Source organism: Botrytis porri (genome assembly GCF_014898465.1).
Source record: "Botrytis porri strain MUCL 3234 chromosome Unknown BPOR_015, whole genome shotgun sequence".
In the NCBI taxonomy this organism is placed as follows: domain Eukaryota; kingdom Fungi; phylum Ascomycota; class Leotiomycetes; order Helotiales; family Sclerotiniaceae; genus Botrytis; species Botrytis porri.
Window position 1 is genome coordinate 1,309,185 of NW_024066089.1, and position 17,712 is coordinate 1,326,896.

The following is a 17,712-nucleotide window of genomic DNA, read 5'->3' on the forward strand; positions in this document are numbered from 1 at the left end:
TTTGTAAGATATTATTGTTTTCTTTTGTATTTTTGATGTTTTGTATTCTATTCTTCAATCCACACACGAAATACCAATGACAATGATAACTCCAACACGGGAACTAAGTAAGGCTACCTAAGCCTTGATAACCTTACGCATAGACCCACACAAGGCTGACCGAATTCCCCTCCACCAAAGCTCCCACTCTGACTCTCGCTCGCAACTGCCATCCTATCACACCTCAATCCCAACTCAAAATGAGTACTCTTCAAACTCAACCTTCTGCCACATCTACCAAAACCTTCAAATTCCCCCGCGAACATTCCTTTCCTCCTTTCTTCACCCTCCAACCTACATCTTCGACTCTCCATGCGCAACTGCGCAAATGGAGCGATTTGATCCTTTCCTATTTTGCGTTTCATCGATTGTTTCGTCTTACGGTTTCTACGCTGTTATCTTCTGAGTTACTGAGGAATGAGAGGATTAATAGGAGGTTGGATGAAGAGGGGTTGAGAGAGGTATTGGAGTTCATGAGAAAGGAGGGGCGAGTGGAGTGGATTGGCGCAGGGGGGAATGGGAAAGTAGGTGGTGATACATGTTGGGTTTGGTGGAGGAAGGTAGATGAATGGGCGAGAGTTATTGAGGAATGGGTGGATGAGACGGGGCAGAAGGGGAGTGTGTTGACACTTTATGAGTTGGTCGAGGGTGAGGGAGGGAGGGGTGCTGGTATGTCGTTTATTTTTATCTTTTGGTGATTTGGGTTTGAAGACGGGTTTACTAACGGATGGATTGGCAATAGAATTTCATGGTCTAGATATGGAAATATTACAAAAAGCATTGGCGATACTAGTGAAGAAGGGAAAGGCTCAAGTTTTCGGACAGGAGGATCAACAAGGTGTAAAATTCTTTTGAGCCATAGGAACTTTCCAGAATACAATACATACAAGGTTAAGATCCAAAGTCTTATACCATGCGTTGCGGGACGATCAAATAAGTGTCGAGGATTGATAAATCCTTTCAATGGGAAGATTCCGCATTTGCAATCGCACAACGAGGAAGGAACTATTTTACTGAAGCTTCGTTCCCCTTTTGAATCTTCCAAAGGCCTCTACCGAACTTTGCCCGTATTAATTAGTCAATACTTCCGCAAACCCAACCTAAGATCCTTTCTATGCCTGTTTTCCAGAAAACCCTCTAATCGAGAAACATACAGGAGGCCACAACTTTAACTATGGTACACACACTTCACAGTGCGTAGTCTCACAAGAAAGTAACCAGAGACAAAACGACTCTTTCGGGAGCAAAGCCGACCCAAAGATCACCAAGCGAACCAAGCTACCAGGAGCCAGAAACTCGAAAGGAAATTGGGGGGCAATAGCTAGTTTGTACGTAGCTTGAAGGCCTAGACCTAACAAATGAAAAAAAATATTCTTGCAAAGAGTACCTACCGTGTTTCCGTGCACAATGTACATAGCGGTACAGTATCGTCTTTTCCCGCTGACTCCGGGGGACGTACCGAAATTAGATGGAGAATATTATTTGAACCTTCAGGCTTCAGCTGGCCTGGTAGAGAGAGGGCTAGAATGTATGCAGACTAGCACCATCGAGTCTCATCGACCATCCCTTTTCCTTAGCAATAGATTTTTGTTTGATCTGCGGATTTTCTGATGGGAGGGGTTAGGTAGGCACCGGAGCTTTTTTCAGATGGAATTGGAATTGGAGGGATAGGGATAGGGATAGGGATTAGTGGGTGGAATTGGTTATTGGGTGGAAGGAATGAATGAATGAGTTGGATTATTGGGGAATCATTGGATTGTTCGTTTTTGGTACTGTGCTCTGTATATAATTTTACAATCCAATCCAATATTTACAGAAAGATAAGGAGGTAACCTACATACTCTGTAGACAGGAAACGTCCAGGTTAGCATGAAGAACATAAAAAATGAAGTTGTTCACATCAACATCTCATATACCATGTCTATCTCGCATTTTTATATATTTAACTCTGGAATACCTAGCTGTGTTCAACTCATGAATAGACGAATCATCGCATAGTATACTTCGTAAATGGATGACTGGACAGGACAGTCTCCCTCCCGTCTCGCAAGCAGCAAGCCTTTTCCTTGTAAGTTGTATGATGGATGAGGAAAGATGTTATTAACGTTGTTAATGTGTTAAGTCATCTTGGCTGGATGGAATGTCATTTGATGGAAGTTTATTTTTTGAACTTTGTTCAGATGAATTATTGATTGAATGGGTTCTCCGCTTATGGAGAGGAGAGGAGAGGAGAGGATCTAGATGATGGATTGGTAAGGAAGGGTGGCGGGTGGCTTGTGAGGATTACGTGGGTAGGTAGAAAGGTAGAGGGTAGAATGGTATTAGAGGACCTAATTAGAGGTTTTGTTTCTTTGATTGACTGAAGGGTTTTGCAGATGGGGGATGGGGAAGAGAATTGTATCTAGGGAGGTAGGGAGGTAGGTAGATAGATAGGAATTGAGAATGGAAATTCAAGGAAAAGAGATAGATAGATTGTACTGTGTAGAAATCAGGAAGTTGGAATGTTTACTCACTCACTCACTCACTTGCTCTCTTATTCATATATTAAACGAAGTGCTAGAATTCAAGTATTGTACGGAGGTATGTATATATGTATGTATGTATGTACATACCATACTATCAACAGCTAGAATGATGAAATTTGAATTTGAATTCCATTGAATTAAAAACCATCCTATCCATGCATTCATTTGATTTGATTTGACTAACGAATCAAAATGATAGGGTACCTGGATTTATTTCCGAGGTGTTCCTTTTTTAATATATTTTATATTTATTATATGTACCTCTGAGAGTATGATTACTCGGTAAAGATTGGTTTGGTTCATATTGTTTTTGTTCTGTACCGTTCGTTACCGTCCATCCATTTCCCCTTTCTCTTCTATTAGAAGATGCTACCTAAGAGATACTTAGTAAATAGGCACTTTGCCTTCCCCAGTAGTTGATTAGTTGTACAATGAATTGCTCTCTCTGCCTTGGAAAGTCGAATCTCATTGCATACAAAACAAGCTGAGCCGTCCGTCATCATTAATCAAGGATTCGAGTTGTCATAATGCATACACTGCGATGGACCTCTGTCTTTTCTCGATTCCTCCCTCATTTAAAGTAGTATTCACCGCTGTTAGATGTGTTTGATATCTTATCTCTCCATGAGCTACTAGCTACGAACTACCAACTAGTTACTCAATCATTGATAGAACGGGTTCCATACTTTTACACCTTCTAAACTTAATTCTTGAGAGACCGGTAGCAACGGGAACGATAGATTGGTTTACTTGCGGTAGAGGGAGTCACTTGGGTTGGGAGAGTCTCTTGCTTTGGGGTTTGGATAGCACAGTTCAATGGGTAGATGATGAGGATCGTCAACTAAGAGTGTGTATATGTATGGAGTAGATGCAAGGGATGGAGAGATGGAGATGAGATAAGAAATGTTTCATGAAGAGAAGAGAGATCTATTCGATTGAGTTATAAACTTTTGTATTTGACTTCCTTCACTTCCTTGACTTTCTTGATTGACTACCTTGACTACTTTGACTACTTAACCCTATCTATTGAATATCTTTGTATATTCGGATACACATAAACCACTCTTATACTCACATACGCTTCATTCTATACATATAAACTTATACATATACTCATCATTACCTACATACATATAAACTTATACATATCCTCGTCTTAAATATACGTTCATATATATATATAAACACACAACCATCTCTTCCCAAAATATCAGAATCAGGGGAGGGAGTAGCATCCCCAGTTTGTTCGAATCTTTCTTCCACGAGTCTATATGAATCGATGAGATGAGTCCACGACCCACCGATTGCTAAATGAAGCATTGGAAATGATCCACCGAATATCATTACGACCACATTAAAAAGTTAAAAGATCAACTTAATCCTTACAGACTGGAGGTCGCGACCGACTTCTCGAATTGCTCTGACCCTTGTTAATTACGAAAGTGGGAAATAATAATACTTGAGGGCTTCTCGGTGGTTGTGACGGTTGTAAATATTATTATAATTGTTATTGTTGTTATTATTATTGTTATTATTATTATTAACTATCATCATCATCATCATCATCATCATCATCATCATTACTATTATCATTATCATTTCGCCATTGCTGTTTGGGGATTCTGGACCTTGAATCTTCTTCACAGTTATTACTTTTTTGCACTTCAGAGAATTCACTTCAATCTCGACTCCTACACTTTCTATCACCACTTCTCCAATTCATTCCATCTCAAAAGTAGGCCTCAGAGTATCTCACCCATCCACCAGATCTATCAATCCAACACTTTCCATTATACACCCACCAGCTTTGCTTATTCTTCACTCTTTCTTTGCTTGCTTGCTTCCTTCCTTCCTTCCTTCCTGATCGAGAAACGAATTCCTTACAGAGTACGAACCCATCAAATCCATCTCTTCCCTCCCCCTCACCAAAAGAAGAGCCAAAACAAAATATCTTTTTTCATTTGAGAATAAACTCGACCGACAGCTTCTACAGCAGCAGCAACACACACTCATTACAATCCAATACCGGTACATCAACATCAACAATAATATCAATTTCATTTTCACTACCTCCATTACCACCTTTACGACGAATTCCATTCATTACAATTGTTAGTTTCTAAAATAAAATAAAAGCATTATCTATCTCCTAGCTTTTGTTACTCTCGTTCATTAAATCGATCAATCAATCAATCAGTCAGTCAATCGAGCTTTCAAAAAGCTCTTGTTTTACTCCAATTCAAGCCAATTCACTTCTCAATTCAATTCGACGTCGATCAATCATAAGATTCGCATTTAAATCAATTTCCATTCCTTCCTTACTTCCTTCGAAACAAGCCTCAAAAACCGATACGCCATAAATACATCACATAACATAATCAGGGGGGGCAGGTATCATCTCATCTTTTCGAAACGGTAAAATCATCATACCGCCTCCACCTCCTCCTCCACTTCATCCCAGCTTTCAATTCAATACCGCCAAAATAGCTACATTACGAGAAAACCAGTACCCTCAAATTCCATCTTTTGAAGATGCGATGATCTATTCAAACGATGCGGGTTATCCAACATCAATGCCTGGTTCACCTCCCGAGTTATCGGGATCCAAATCCTCGAAATCCTCCTCATTCCATTCCTCTTACCAATCCGACAACGATGAGATTCTTTCCGACGTCAATCATTTCGAAGAAATTGGACTCGACGATGAATCAAGAATTGACTCGGACGTTGGGGAATTCGCCGTTAAAATGTCGACAAATCCATACTCTTCAACATTCACAACGGACCTGCGAAGTCAAGCAAAGCAACAACGACAACAACGAAGTCCCATGTCTGCTACACAAGGAAATACTAGAATTCCAAGAGATTTGACATCAACGACAAAAATTCGTCTGGGTTATCCAACATTGAGGTCACAGATAAGAAATGCGGCATCGGATGGCTTGGCAATTGTGCCTGTACCCAGTTCGTCAGCAAAAACTAGAAGAGGATTGAGTAGTCCCAGTGCACCTGTATTACCGACTACACTTACACGACAGCGAAGTTTGAGCCCAAATATTGGCGCGAGTCCACGGAGTAGTATTTCCGGAGCTTCCGTGAAAGGAAGAAGAGGAAGTTGGGTTTCGAATCGAGAACGAAAGACTATACAAGAGTTAGAAAAGGAATGTGATGAGGATGATGGAGATGATGTACCTGATGAATGTCTTTTGGAGAATGTGCCAATATCGCCGCGGCCTCCACAAGAACGAGCAAGTGCTGCACCATCAGCATCGACGAGTCCTGAGAGACCAGCAAAGGAGAAAATAAAGCCACTTGGGAATGGAACCTCTGCCAAACCGGCAGAACAGGGAGAACTTAGATCACCAAGAGCAATCATGACACGAGGAATGACGACGGGACAATTTTCAACTAATCATTTTAATTCTAATAAACCTCGGGCAAAGAGTTGGAACGAAGCTTTGTCAGATTTGAGTGAAGAAGCAAAGGCTTTGACAGAAGCTTTAGAGGCACATGCGGAGGATGAAGAGAGAAGGGATTCCGATTCTCATAATTACCAACGTTCAGCCAAGCCAACAAGAGTGAAATCATCATTCGCCGAATTACCTCCATTGCGAAGGACCGAACTTATGATTGATCCGTTACCTATATCAAAGGAGAAGGAAGCCGTTCTCTCGAGAACTAGACCATCATGGCTTCCACCGAAGGATCCAGCTGAGGAAAGGCGACATCTCAAAGAATATCAAAAGATGATGGCATCAGCAGAGAAAGTGGAACGTCAGAGAGAATCCGAAAAACGTAGTAAATCAACTTGTAGAGATGATACAGCAAGTTCTTTGTTACGGATTTGGGAAGAACATGTCTTACCCAATTGGGATGATGTGATAAGACAACGAAGAACGAGAGAATTATGGTGGAGAGGTATAGCACCAAGAAGTCGTGGAGCCGTATGGCTAAGAGCGATTGGAAATCCTTTGGGCCTATCGGACTCATCATATACTGCTGCTCTCCGAAGAGCTCAAGCTTTAGAAACGACAATTAAGAGCGGTTCTCAATTAAATGCAGAAGAAGAAAGGAAGAAAGGCTGGCTTGAACGGATTGAGAGAGATGTCAAGGAGACATATCCTGAATTACGAATATTTCAACCCGAGGGTCCTTTGCATGTGGCATTAATGGATGTTCTCAAAGCTTATGCCATGTACAGGAGTGATGTGGGTTACGTGCATGGAACAAGTGTAAGTAACAATTCTTTTTTTCATCTTCACCTTTTTGCTTTTAAAATGGAAAACTAATTCTTGAGTAGACAATTGCAGCTATACTTCTTCTCAACCTTCCCGATCCTTCCTCGTCTTTTCAAGCTCTCTCAAATATTCTCAATCGACCTCTTCCTCTCTCCTTCCATACCAATGACTCCGGCGCCATTTCTCGTGTTTATGACCTCTTCCTCACCACTCTATCACAGAAGTTTCCACGTCTTCATTCTCATCTCACATCAGAAGAATTAAACTTCAATCCAGATGTTTATCTTCGTGAAACATTTGTATCACTATTCACGAGTTCGATATCCTTTGATAATGCGAGTAGATTATGGGATGTAACAGTTTTTGAAGGCGATTCAGTATTGGTTAGAGCGGCCGTGGCACTTTTTGGATCTTTGGAAAGTAAACTTCATGGTGTTAGTAAGGATGAAGAAATTTTGGTCGTTCTTCAAGAGGGGATTGGTGCTGAGGGAATGGGAGAAGAGGATTGGATTGCGGCTGTTAGAGGCGCTGGGAAGTCGTAAGATTATTTGTAGATGGATGGATGGATTGATGGGCATAAGGAGTTTGGAGCAAGTTGAATGGGAATGAAAAGGAATTGCGAGGAAAAGATGGATGAATGAGTGGAATGTACAGTACCAGTCTAGTCGTCCTACATACAATTTCGTGTAGGTGTACAGTAGTTTAGATGGGGAAGCGATGATTAATCGATCGATCGACAGATCAATTAATCAATCAATCAATCAATAAAGGATTTTATGTTACTGTTTTTGATGAGGTGAATGATTTAATTCTATCATGAAAAATGTAGTGTGTATGTGTTTGATACGGTAGAGCGGACCCGACTCCTCGCGATCATGACATGGCAAGTTGATATCAGCTGATGTGTATATACCTACTAATGTACCTACTAGGTAGGTATCCGTAATCTTACATCACGTCAATGATCGGGAGTGAGTGAATGGGTATGGGTAGATGAGATGATGTGATTTCTCTCTGTCTCTCTTTCTCTTTCTCTCATGCTTTCTCTCATGCTTTCTCTCATGATTTTCCAGAACGATCTAGATATGATATGTTACGATAACTGAAGGGGATTTTGAGGAGGCTTGGTTTCCGTAAAGTACCGACAGACGTGCAACGAAAATGAAGAAGGGGACGAAGAGAAGTTGGAATGAATGGATCTTGAAGGGGAAGGGGAGTGAGTATTAGGGATAGATAGTATGGTTTCTTTTTCTTTCTCTCTCTCTCTCTCTCTCTCTCTCCCTATGATTGTTGCACGCGATCTAGATCGGTAGTGATACAAGGATCGAGGGGATCTGGAGGAGGAGTGAGTGATTTTCAAAATGTACCGAGAGGTGTGCGATAGAGTGGAAGGTTGGAGGGGATCTTGAAGGGAGGAAGAGGAATGGAGGGTGTGGGAATGAAAAGTGGATGGAGAGTGGGTTGTTGAGGCGGAGGATAGGAAGAGGTGGTGAGCACGGGAGTTTGTGGAGGGAGGTAGATGGTTGTGAGGTGAGATGAGGTTGTGGTGTTGTGGTATTGTGTGAGGGTTCCGAGAGGGGATTCCGGAGTTATGTACATTTGCGGATTTTGATATGAATGTATTTCTGCTCGGTTTTTTATCAAGGGATACTATCAGAGAAGAAAGAGGAAAGAAGAAAGAAGAAAGAAGAAAGAAGAGAATGATGGATCTCACAAGACTTCATATTTGGAAATGGTTGATAGAGCATGGTTGCACAGTAAAGTACAGGTTAATAACTAGCTGCTCCAAAAGCAAAATGTCTCGCACAGAAAAACTTCACAGCAAGCACTCATCAAACACATATCGCAATATCTTTCAACATTTTAAATTCCTATTCCCGACTTGATCATTTATCCCTTCAATTCCAACCCCAATCCCAACCCTAAGAGGGGAGCAGCGTGAGCGCTCAACCCATATGCAAATACTATAAACCGAACCCTATACCAACAACCCCCGAAGAATCTTCAATCCTCTTCTCCTTGCCCCAAAATCCCCAGCTCTATAGCTATCTTCTCATTCCTCCCTCAAAAAGGGAGGATAATAATATACATAAATATTTTCAAACGATAGAAAGTTAAGTAAACGGTGGTATGTCAGTTGAACCAAAAAGCCAAAAAAAAAAACCCCAGAAACAAAAAAACACATAAATGCCTCTAAACGCCTGACTGGTATTTCCTCCCTTCCTCTCGTGATTCCAAAACACATACATACATATATATCTCTGATTCTCTCATAATCTGCCGTAACGCCATTGCTTGCCAAGGAGGAAAAAATGAATGGGGTATGCCAAATGATAATGATAATAATGCAATCCATGGTATGCTTTCGAACCCACCCCCAAAAAACTTCAGAATGAAATATTCTCCTCGTCGTCATCTTGTATTTTTCCTTTCCTCGTTGATCTCAATGATTCTTAACTCTTAACACCGTACTCTCATTCTCATCTCATCTCGTAGCTCATAGTACTACATATCCATTAATCCTTCCGTGTCTCATGAAGATCTCGTTTCGTCTGGAGTCAGGTAGATAGCTAGATGGGCTCAATGCCCGGCGTGATGACTCGATACAGTATCACTACTATATCACCGCACCGCAATATAAAGTTTTCCATCTTCCATACCAGTGGAAGATATCCCAATCAGGATTTCTAGATCAACAAGAAATCCCAACCCTTCATCTGCATTACCTCTCTCCAGGAGACATAATGTGCTTCACCACCACCAGGACTATATCTCCCATCCACATGACTCCAGACTTCCTTGAGAAGAGTCGATACACGACCGAAGCTTCCTTGGTTGGCAAAATCTCCAAGAGCAGCGAGGCGCTCGGCAAAATGGTGACGGAAGGGAGAATGAGTAGTACTGACAGATCCACCAATGAGATAAACCCACACGAGACTGCGATCATAGCCTCCGGGTCCCGCGGGGATATATTCAAGCGCTTGGGTAAGTTTGTTAACCAACCCGACACAGCTATCTTGGCTGGGGGAAAAGCCCGGAACGAGACTGCAGAGATAGATACGAGCTGCGAGACGGAAAGCAGCAGTCATGTTCTTGCTCAATTGTTTGGGACTGAGAATGCCATGAGCATTGAATGGGATACGGGGACCGGTTTCCCCGATCTCCGTAAGTCCAATTTGATCACCGAGAGCATGGACGTGTTGACAAAGTTGGATATCATCCATGCCATCATTTTTAAGAGCTTCCAAACATGCAATCTCAGAAATGAGATATAAAACGCGATCTTCACAGCCCATGAGTTCTCTCAAGCCGAGCGATGAATTGGTTTGCGACAAATGCTTTTCTCTGTATGTGTGAGCAAATGTGGGTGCACGGCCTTGAATGGTTGAACCGAGGATATCGATCCAAGCTGTCAAAGTCATGTTGAAAGGCATCAGATCATGCGATTCAATAACGAGACGTGGCAGTTCGAGTTTTTGAACGAGAGAAATGGCAGCTTGGAAATGTTGATGCCATGGAATATCAGGGAGAGAGTCGTCGAATCGACCGACCGAACATTGGAAAAAGATCATTCCTAATGTGGCTTCCAATATTGATACGTGATCAGTGTCGCGGTTGAGAGCTTCGCAAAGCTCCGAGATGGTTGCATATCGGTGGCGCATGATATCGTTATCGATTTGTTCTCCTTGGATGTTCATGGTGGATTTGAAATGTTGAGCAGAAATGCTGAGGCAACAGTGTAGGTAGCATTTGTTACCTTGGAGTGCTGGGAGGATGTAATCTGTTCGTGCGGAACCATGTTGATTACTTTCGAGAATTGGGAATATGGTAGGCAAAACATCCGAGACGAAATGATCGAGAAGTCTTTGATCACCCTCATCCAGTTCAATGGCAACTTGACGGAATGATGATGGTGGGCCGTGAGAGAAATCAAAGAGATTCATGTTCAATGCTTCCTCTGCTAGTACTTCATGTCTTTCATTGTATACAGTATCCCATTCATGATCAATTGGGAAGGATGGTAGCATCGATTCGGGTGGTGGTGGTGGGTGGAACGTGCTAAAGGTGGAGATGGTTGATTCGCGACGAGTAGGAACATCATTAACAAACATTTGACGTTCTGTCTTTACATCAATCTCATACGGTGAGTATTCAGGATAAATGGCGTATTGAGAATGCGATGAGTGCATTTGCGCATTGTAAGCAGTGTAATCGGCCATAGGAGGGGCATTGAAATCAAAGAGAGATAATTGAGAATCGATTGATGATGATCGATTGCGGTCTAGGGAGTCGGAGTATGTTGCAGAGGTAGGTAATGAGTGTGTAAGTCCGGGAGGGGTATCAATACTGGATGACATGACTTGTTGTGTTTGAGCTTGAGATGGTGCGGTTGTCTTCTCCGTGAGCTTCTTTCGCTTGATGATAGTCTTGATAACCTCTTTTTGCTGGCGGCGCAACTCATTGTTTCCCCACCACGAAGGTCTCTTGTATTCACATCGTAAACCTAGATGCTTACAAGCACTGCAAGATCCGGTACCTTCATCACACTTCTTCCTTCTCAACCTACATGTGTAACAACCTTGATAGCTAAGGTCAGTATGTAAAGTCGGACGACGAGAGATATCAAAGAAAGAAGATCGGATTGAGATGAATTGAAGTCGAACGAACCTGTCCTTGATCGTCTATGCATTTGCACCTTTCCTTTTGTAGCAGGAGCAGCTTTGGGAGCTTTGGGCTTGGGTTGAGCGACAGCCATGTTGACGTTCGTCGTTCTGATTGCTGATTGAGCGTTGGGGGGTTGTGTTGACATTTGTATTTGTACTGTACCAGCAGTAGATAATAGTGGGGGCGGCGAGAGTGTGAGTTCGGTTCGAAGTGCGTGATATTGCGATGAGAGACTGGGGTTAGTAGCGTAGGTGATTGGCGAGACCGGGGGGACTGATAAAATTAATGAGTGTCGGTTCAAATCAAGTCCAGCTTGACCTTGAGTAAATGAGTGGGTTGTGCGGGTGGTAGATGTTGAATTAGGTAGAGACAACAATCTAACGACGACGATGCGGGGAGGGACGGACGAAGAAATTGACCTTTTTGTTTCGATGTTCGAGAGCCTCAATGAAGAAAGTGAGGTAGTGGTTGCATGTTCATGACCTATATATGAAGATGTCGAAAAGATGTACAATAATCATCTTCAGCCATGGGAAGAATTGGGAAATCTATTTCTGGATATCGAATGGAGTGATGCTATTTTTCCTGCATTCATCTACCTAGCTCATATTCCCGCCCACGAACGTACATGCACACGTGCGGCTACCAGTTGGTGCCCCTTTGGCCCTATGAGAAGACGATATCAACTAGGTCCGAATATAGGATACTTCCCATTGAAGCATGGTGGATGAAAGGTGGGTGCCGTGGTGCACCAGGCATAGGATTAGACTAGGGAATATATAGAAAGAAGGCTAGTTCAAATAAAGTGGCCGCATCGCATGGGGGCAGCATTCACGAACGAGCCTAAAGGAACATGAGGAAATATTATCCAACAGACCATTATGGATAACTTCAAAAACCATGATTGGTGAAGATGATGATAATCCATGCATTGGGGTTAGTTCCACAGAATGCCGTATCCACCAAGACCCTAGTCATCGTTGCTGCATTTGATCCCATCCTTCTCCGTGCCCCTTGTACTTCTCTTTTCACCCCTCCCCCCCCCTTGATAATGAAAACCTACTGCACTAAGCTTTTTATGGGTCGGTTAAGGAACAGGTGTGGCTGGCCCAGTGGGGAAACTCAGCGGTAAAAGAAGGCGATTTTGTGCTATTTTCGCGAGGCGCCTCTTATGCAACCTACTCCAAGTCGGCCCCCCACCTATCTTTCCTCCCCTCTTCCCTTGCCCTATTGCTCCCATTCCTGGTGTACTTGCTTGCCTGCATGTGTCTGTACTACGAATACCATTCAACTGGCACGATGGATCGATGGAACGATAACACATCGCATATCGTACAATAGCACATCGAACATAGCTGGCACCTACCCTAAGGATCCGTGAAGGCATCCTCTTCTTGATATCATTATGGATACTTTGTGTTAAGCTTCTCAAATGATCTCAAGGGTTCTAGGTGGATAGATCGACAAGCCATGATCGGCTGTGTCAAATGTGATAGGTAGACATTTAAATGATTTTGAGATTTTCTTTCTTTGTCAGGCTTTCTTGACTTGTCCACAATTTCTTACTCGTTTGACGCTTACTCGATAAACTCGAATACTTGTGTATCATGGATTGATTCATGGGTAACCTACTCTCTGTGCAGCGGGTGAACACTTTTGGAAGAGATATTGGTCTATGCTTCATTTCTGCAGGACACCTGCATTTCGCCATTTCGCGATAAACATCCATGTACATGAAAAGGTAGATTGCTTGAATCGTCCTATTTGTTGATTCGTTGTAATTCTTCGTTTTGGGTCAGTACGACCATTTACAAAAGCCTGACAAGAGACAAGAGATAACACCAATACGATACCGACATACAATGACGGAGAATCCCCTCTTCCCGCAAAAAAAGTGGTACATTACCTTCCTATTACACCATTGAACGGTCGAGCGTACCTTTTTCTCTCTCTCTCTCTCTCGAGGGTAGCATTCGCCAACTTACGGATCCACAGTGTCGATGCCATTTTTCTAATCGATATCTGCTTTGCCTGCTTATCCGCAGCATAATTCCTTTACTTTACCCCAGCCCGCATACAACACTGAGACCTGATGGAATCATTTACAAACCTCCCGAATCCCCATGTGAACCTTACATACTGTACGATGTCGTTCTCCTCTTCTGCCGTAATCCCGTGCTTACTTCTACTTGGTCCAATGAAACGTGTTGGAATGATTTTCTACAACGGTCAACGGCATGGTGATTTCGTGAAATTTCTCTTCATTCGGCGGTGAATGGATATTTGGGATCACGAGATGTGATGGATTGAAATTACACTCCATTCAATCAATACTAGATTCTGATACCTATCTCGATTCAAAAGAGTACGGAGGGACAAATCGTATATTCGTATAATCGTATGGTCACAAATAGCGGTCAAGTAAGATTGGGCGGAAATCGATCACGACAGGGTGATGAGAATGCAGCCATTCAAAATACTTGAATTGTTTTTCAATAATGATTGCGATTTTCGTGGATGGGAATTGAAGAGTGGATTGATGACTGTGATTCGAAGATGTCAATCAATAAGTGTGACCACTTGCATTAGCGAGGAAAGAACGGCTTTACCCGTAGCCAACGGTTGTCAGTTCCTGCTATCAAGCAGGATGAAGGAAATTGTCTAAAATCTGGGCCAGTGTAACTAGATGATTTATTAGTGGTTCAAGCTTAATTCAAAGTAATCCAGCACGAGATGATCAAGTATTTTACGGAAGGTCTAGGGTTCTCGCACATTTCATGGAAGCGAATTTGAAGCTATTGATGAAGGGGTGAAATATTCTGTGTAGATCAAAGAAAAAAGTATACGCACGAGAAGCTAATCGGAAGAAATTAATTAGATAGTTACGGCCGAAAGCACATTGAAGAAATAGTCAAGCATTTCGACGAACTGATATGTAGATAAACTAGGATGATTAGGATAATTGTCGAGGTAACGCCGCAGGTCTGTTCAATACTACATCCCCCGCAATACACTGCTTGTGCAAGGTAGGTAGGTAGTATTATTTCTGCATGGGAAGCTCTTGACTACATATTGTCTCTTCCCCGTAAGTTGCACACATAGTAACTAACCTTTGATACTACAACGAATTGGCCGTTTGTCTCATCAAAAATCAGAATAACCACGCGAGTTCCCTAACTCTACAAGCTTCATGTCTCGCGATTCTAGCTTTACTTCCCTAACCTTCATTGATCATCACTAGTGAATCAATTTGTGTGCAGAATCAGGCAAACTCTTTTGATAAAGCTTGTTGATGGAGTGGGGGGTATGAAGTGTGGGAACAGCGGGTAGAGTGAAGGAGGTAGCCAAGTCCATGCAAATATTCAAATGCGAGATGGAAGGATTAGGACACGGATGCAACCTCAGAAAGGGACCCCTGGAGTGATAATAACGGGGTAAATTTGCTCCTTCTTCTGTCAAAAAGATCAATGATGCATCTGTGCCAGACTCACACACACGATTTTCTTCGGCAGTATGACCAGGGAAGAGAATACCTAGGAGCAAATCCTAGTAGATACCGAAAAGCTGCCAGGTGGTTGCGAAATGTCACATAATGATCCAAGCTTCACAAATTCATCTATTCATCACATCCAATACAATCCTTTTTCCATCACACCCAAATCCTATTAATGGTATAAATTAAGCGCTTATTGTCAATAATTATGTATCATTTCTGAACCTATCACTTGATCATCTGTTGGTCTTTTTGCTGTATCCCCATCATATTTCGTCACATTCATCCTTAATTAGCAACATATCCCGCTCTCAATGTAGTGTTATTTTTGGACATTTCACATATGTTGGTCTTGCAGAAATTGTCACTAATTAATCAACATTTTCAATAGTCTCTCGCACTCGCCTGCATTACCCTTCTAGATCCCCGGAATTTCGTCCTTCGTGGACCAGCGAGGCTCCGTTCACCCCCACACCAAACTTCACAATCATGAGCCATGTGGCTTGACTCTTGACTGAGAATATGCTAATCATCACCGTCCCCATACGTACAACAACACCAAGCCTAGAAAGGCTGAGGTGATACGAAAATCATCAAATTGAGCAGTTCAAGTTAAGCCTTCCTTCATTTCTACAAATTGTCCAAGGTGCGCACGTTCTTCTTCGAACGTTTATGTGCACATCCCTTTACACTCGCAGCTTTTCCCCATTTTTGCGCCTTCTCCCTATTCCCTAACAATCTAGAATAGATGAAGAAGCTCGGTTTCGCCTGAGAAGGATATCGAGGCAACAAAAGCCTTCGCCTCCTATCTTCCCAAGCAATCCAATCTTAAAATAACATCATCTACAACATTTGTGAAATTGACAAGATCGCAATTTCGTTTCAGTCGATAAACACATGAAGCTTGGACCTGTACAAGGACAGTGGTCGCCGATATCTTCACAATGTGAAATATATCACTTGGCTCTAGAATCCTCACTCAAAGAAACTGCATGTAGGATGATGTGATGTGCGTTGAGGATGCAACTAGGATGTTTGCCCGCATCTCTTCAAGACTTTCGTAAACCGTGCAATTCAGTTATGGTGTTGGAACTAGAAGCATCAAGTAGACAAAGGATTGCTGAGGCTGAAAGTGAAGCCTCAGCAGGCTCTGGGGGACTGGCATCAGGAGTGGATAGAGATGCCGTTTCCGATGTTAGTATCTGTTAGTATCTTCCAACAACGGTAGTTACGCTGATATTACTGAGGCTGATTCTGAAGCTTCTAAGAATGTAGGATTGCTTCCAACGAGAGCGGGTAAAAGGCTCCCTCCACCGATCCCAGTATTATCTGAGTACGGTAGGCACGCTGACATTACTGAGGCTCGCTGAAGCTTCTTGGAGTACCGGAATGTTAACAGCGAGAGTGGGTATAGGAGATTCCTTCAGTCATTCCACCCAGTATCGTCTGATATTGGCAGACACGCTGATGTTCTCGTCCCTCGTGTTTTACTGGGTTTGGATGAGCTTAATGATCCTTCTCCATTGTGAAAGGGTTTGATATATCGTATCTTTAATATCATCATAGTGGCTGACCATTTGTCTGTCTGCCTTATTTGAAAGCTTGATCATTTTTCCGAGACAAAAATAATTCCTGCAAAGTTTATCGTCGTCATCATTGTTTGATAAGAATGTGGGAGACAATGCTCCAAAGCTAATATCTAGGAAATTAAACTTTCATCTGACAGCTCGTAAGAACTTTACCCATTTCGAACACTACACTAAAAGCGTTCCGCAATTCCAGGTTACCGTTTAGGAGAAATCTTAAGATATGGAGATTATTTATGGATATACTAGATATGCACGAGCATGCTCAACTTCACATCTCCATATTAATTGATGTGGAGATCAATAGTAAAAGTGCATAATGGATCTGGTAATCTGAATTCACGATCTTCACATGAAGCGGAAGCGGATAGTACTTAGATAATCCAGCTTATTTGTTTTCGTACGAGCGGAGGTGTGAGAGTACATACTTATCAGTAGGTACAGCACACTTGTGTATATGTATCGTAACGATTAATGCCTTTCATATCCCATTCGCATTGTCATAGTTTCCAAAGAAAACATCCGCATCACCCAAATTCTTGGTCCTTGATGTGCGATTCGACTTCGAATACTGCGCAATTACCCGAAAATCGTCTAATGATGGCCAGCTAGCCAGTAGCGAATTCAAAACCTATCTCTCATGACTCTATTCGTTTTCTCATGTATTCATTCGACTTTCACCATGGTGGAGCGTATTATATGTTGTACTGGCCACCAAAACTTCCGTATGTAACCTTCGGTCCTTCTTAAAGTGACCTACCTGATTGAACACATTGTTTTGGAGACCCGCATGAAGAAACAGTCATGTGAGGATGGTGTGAGTGCTCTTGTTGTTTGCAATTGGTTGGGAGAAAATATAAACTCACTTAGGTCGAGAGGCCATTGATGCATCTGTGTTTATTCGGTTAGGATCTCGACATATACATGCCAAATTTAACGTTTGATTTGCTGGAAGAAAAAAATCGATTTTTCCATTGCAGATGAAAATCGATACTTCAAACTCCACAAATGTAACCTACATCATGCGTACTTTCAAAAATGTATACATTTAATCCACTTCCATACATATGTCTTTTCTTTTGTACTTACAATGCCATGCATTTCCGTTCCCTTACTGATTAAGTATATCGCATGACAATGCACCATTTTGCGCAGATGACGGAGAC

General features: G+C 42.2%; 4 protein-coding genes across 4 annotated transcripts; 3 read left to right on the forward strand and 1 right to left on the reverse strand.

Moving 5' to 3' along the window:
• Window positions 1–239: 239 nt before the first annotated feature.
• Window positions 240–894, forward strand: EAF01_010162 (uncharacterized protein; the record flags this gene model as incomplete). Its single annotated transcript, XM_038918419.1, has 2 exons — window positions 240–708; window positions 782–894. The coding sequence occupies 2 exons, from the start codon at window positions 240–242 to the stop codon at window positions 892–894; spliced, it is 582 nt and encodes a 193-aa protein (XP_038766389.1).
• A 3,216-nt stretch (window positions 895–4,110) lies between these two features.
• EAF01_010163 (uncharacterized protein) lies at window positions 4,111–7,656 on the forward strand. Its single transcript, XM_038918420.1, has 2 exons — window positions 4,111–6,796; window positions 6,865–7,656. The coding sequence occupies exons 1-2, from the start codon at window positions 5,102–5,104 to the stop codon at window positions 7,342–7,344; spliced, it is 2,175 nt and encodes a 724-aa protein (XP_038766390.1). The 5' UTR covers window positions 4,111–5,101; the 3' UTR covers window positions 7,345–7,656.
• Window positions 7,657–9,489: 1,833 nt separating this feature from the next.
• On the reverse strand, window positions 9,490–11,612 carry EAF01_010164 (uncharacterized protein; the record flags this gene model as incomplete). The annotated part of the gene is made up of 2 exons (XM_038918421.1): window positions 9,490–11,381; window positions 11,471–11,612. 2 exons carry the CDS (start codon window positions 11,610–11,612, stop codon window positions 9,490–9,492), a joined length of 2,034 nt encoding a protein of 677 aa, XP_038766391.1.
• Window positions 11,613–16,040: 4,428 nt separating this feature from the next.
• Window positions 16,041–16,330, forward strand: EAF01_010165 (uncharacterized protein; the record flags this gene model as incomplete). Its single annotated transcript, XM_038918422.1, is given in 2 exon segments — window positions 16,041–16,158; window positions 16,170–16,330. The coding sequence occupies 2 exon segments, from the start codon at window positions 16,041–16,043 to the stop codon at window positions 16,328–16,330; spliced, it is 279 nt and encodes a 92-aa protein (XP_038766392.1).
• Window positions 16,331–17,712: the final 1,382 nt, after the last annotated feature.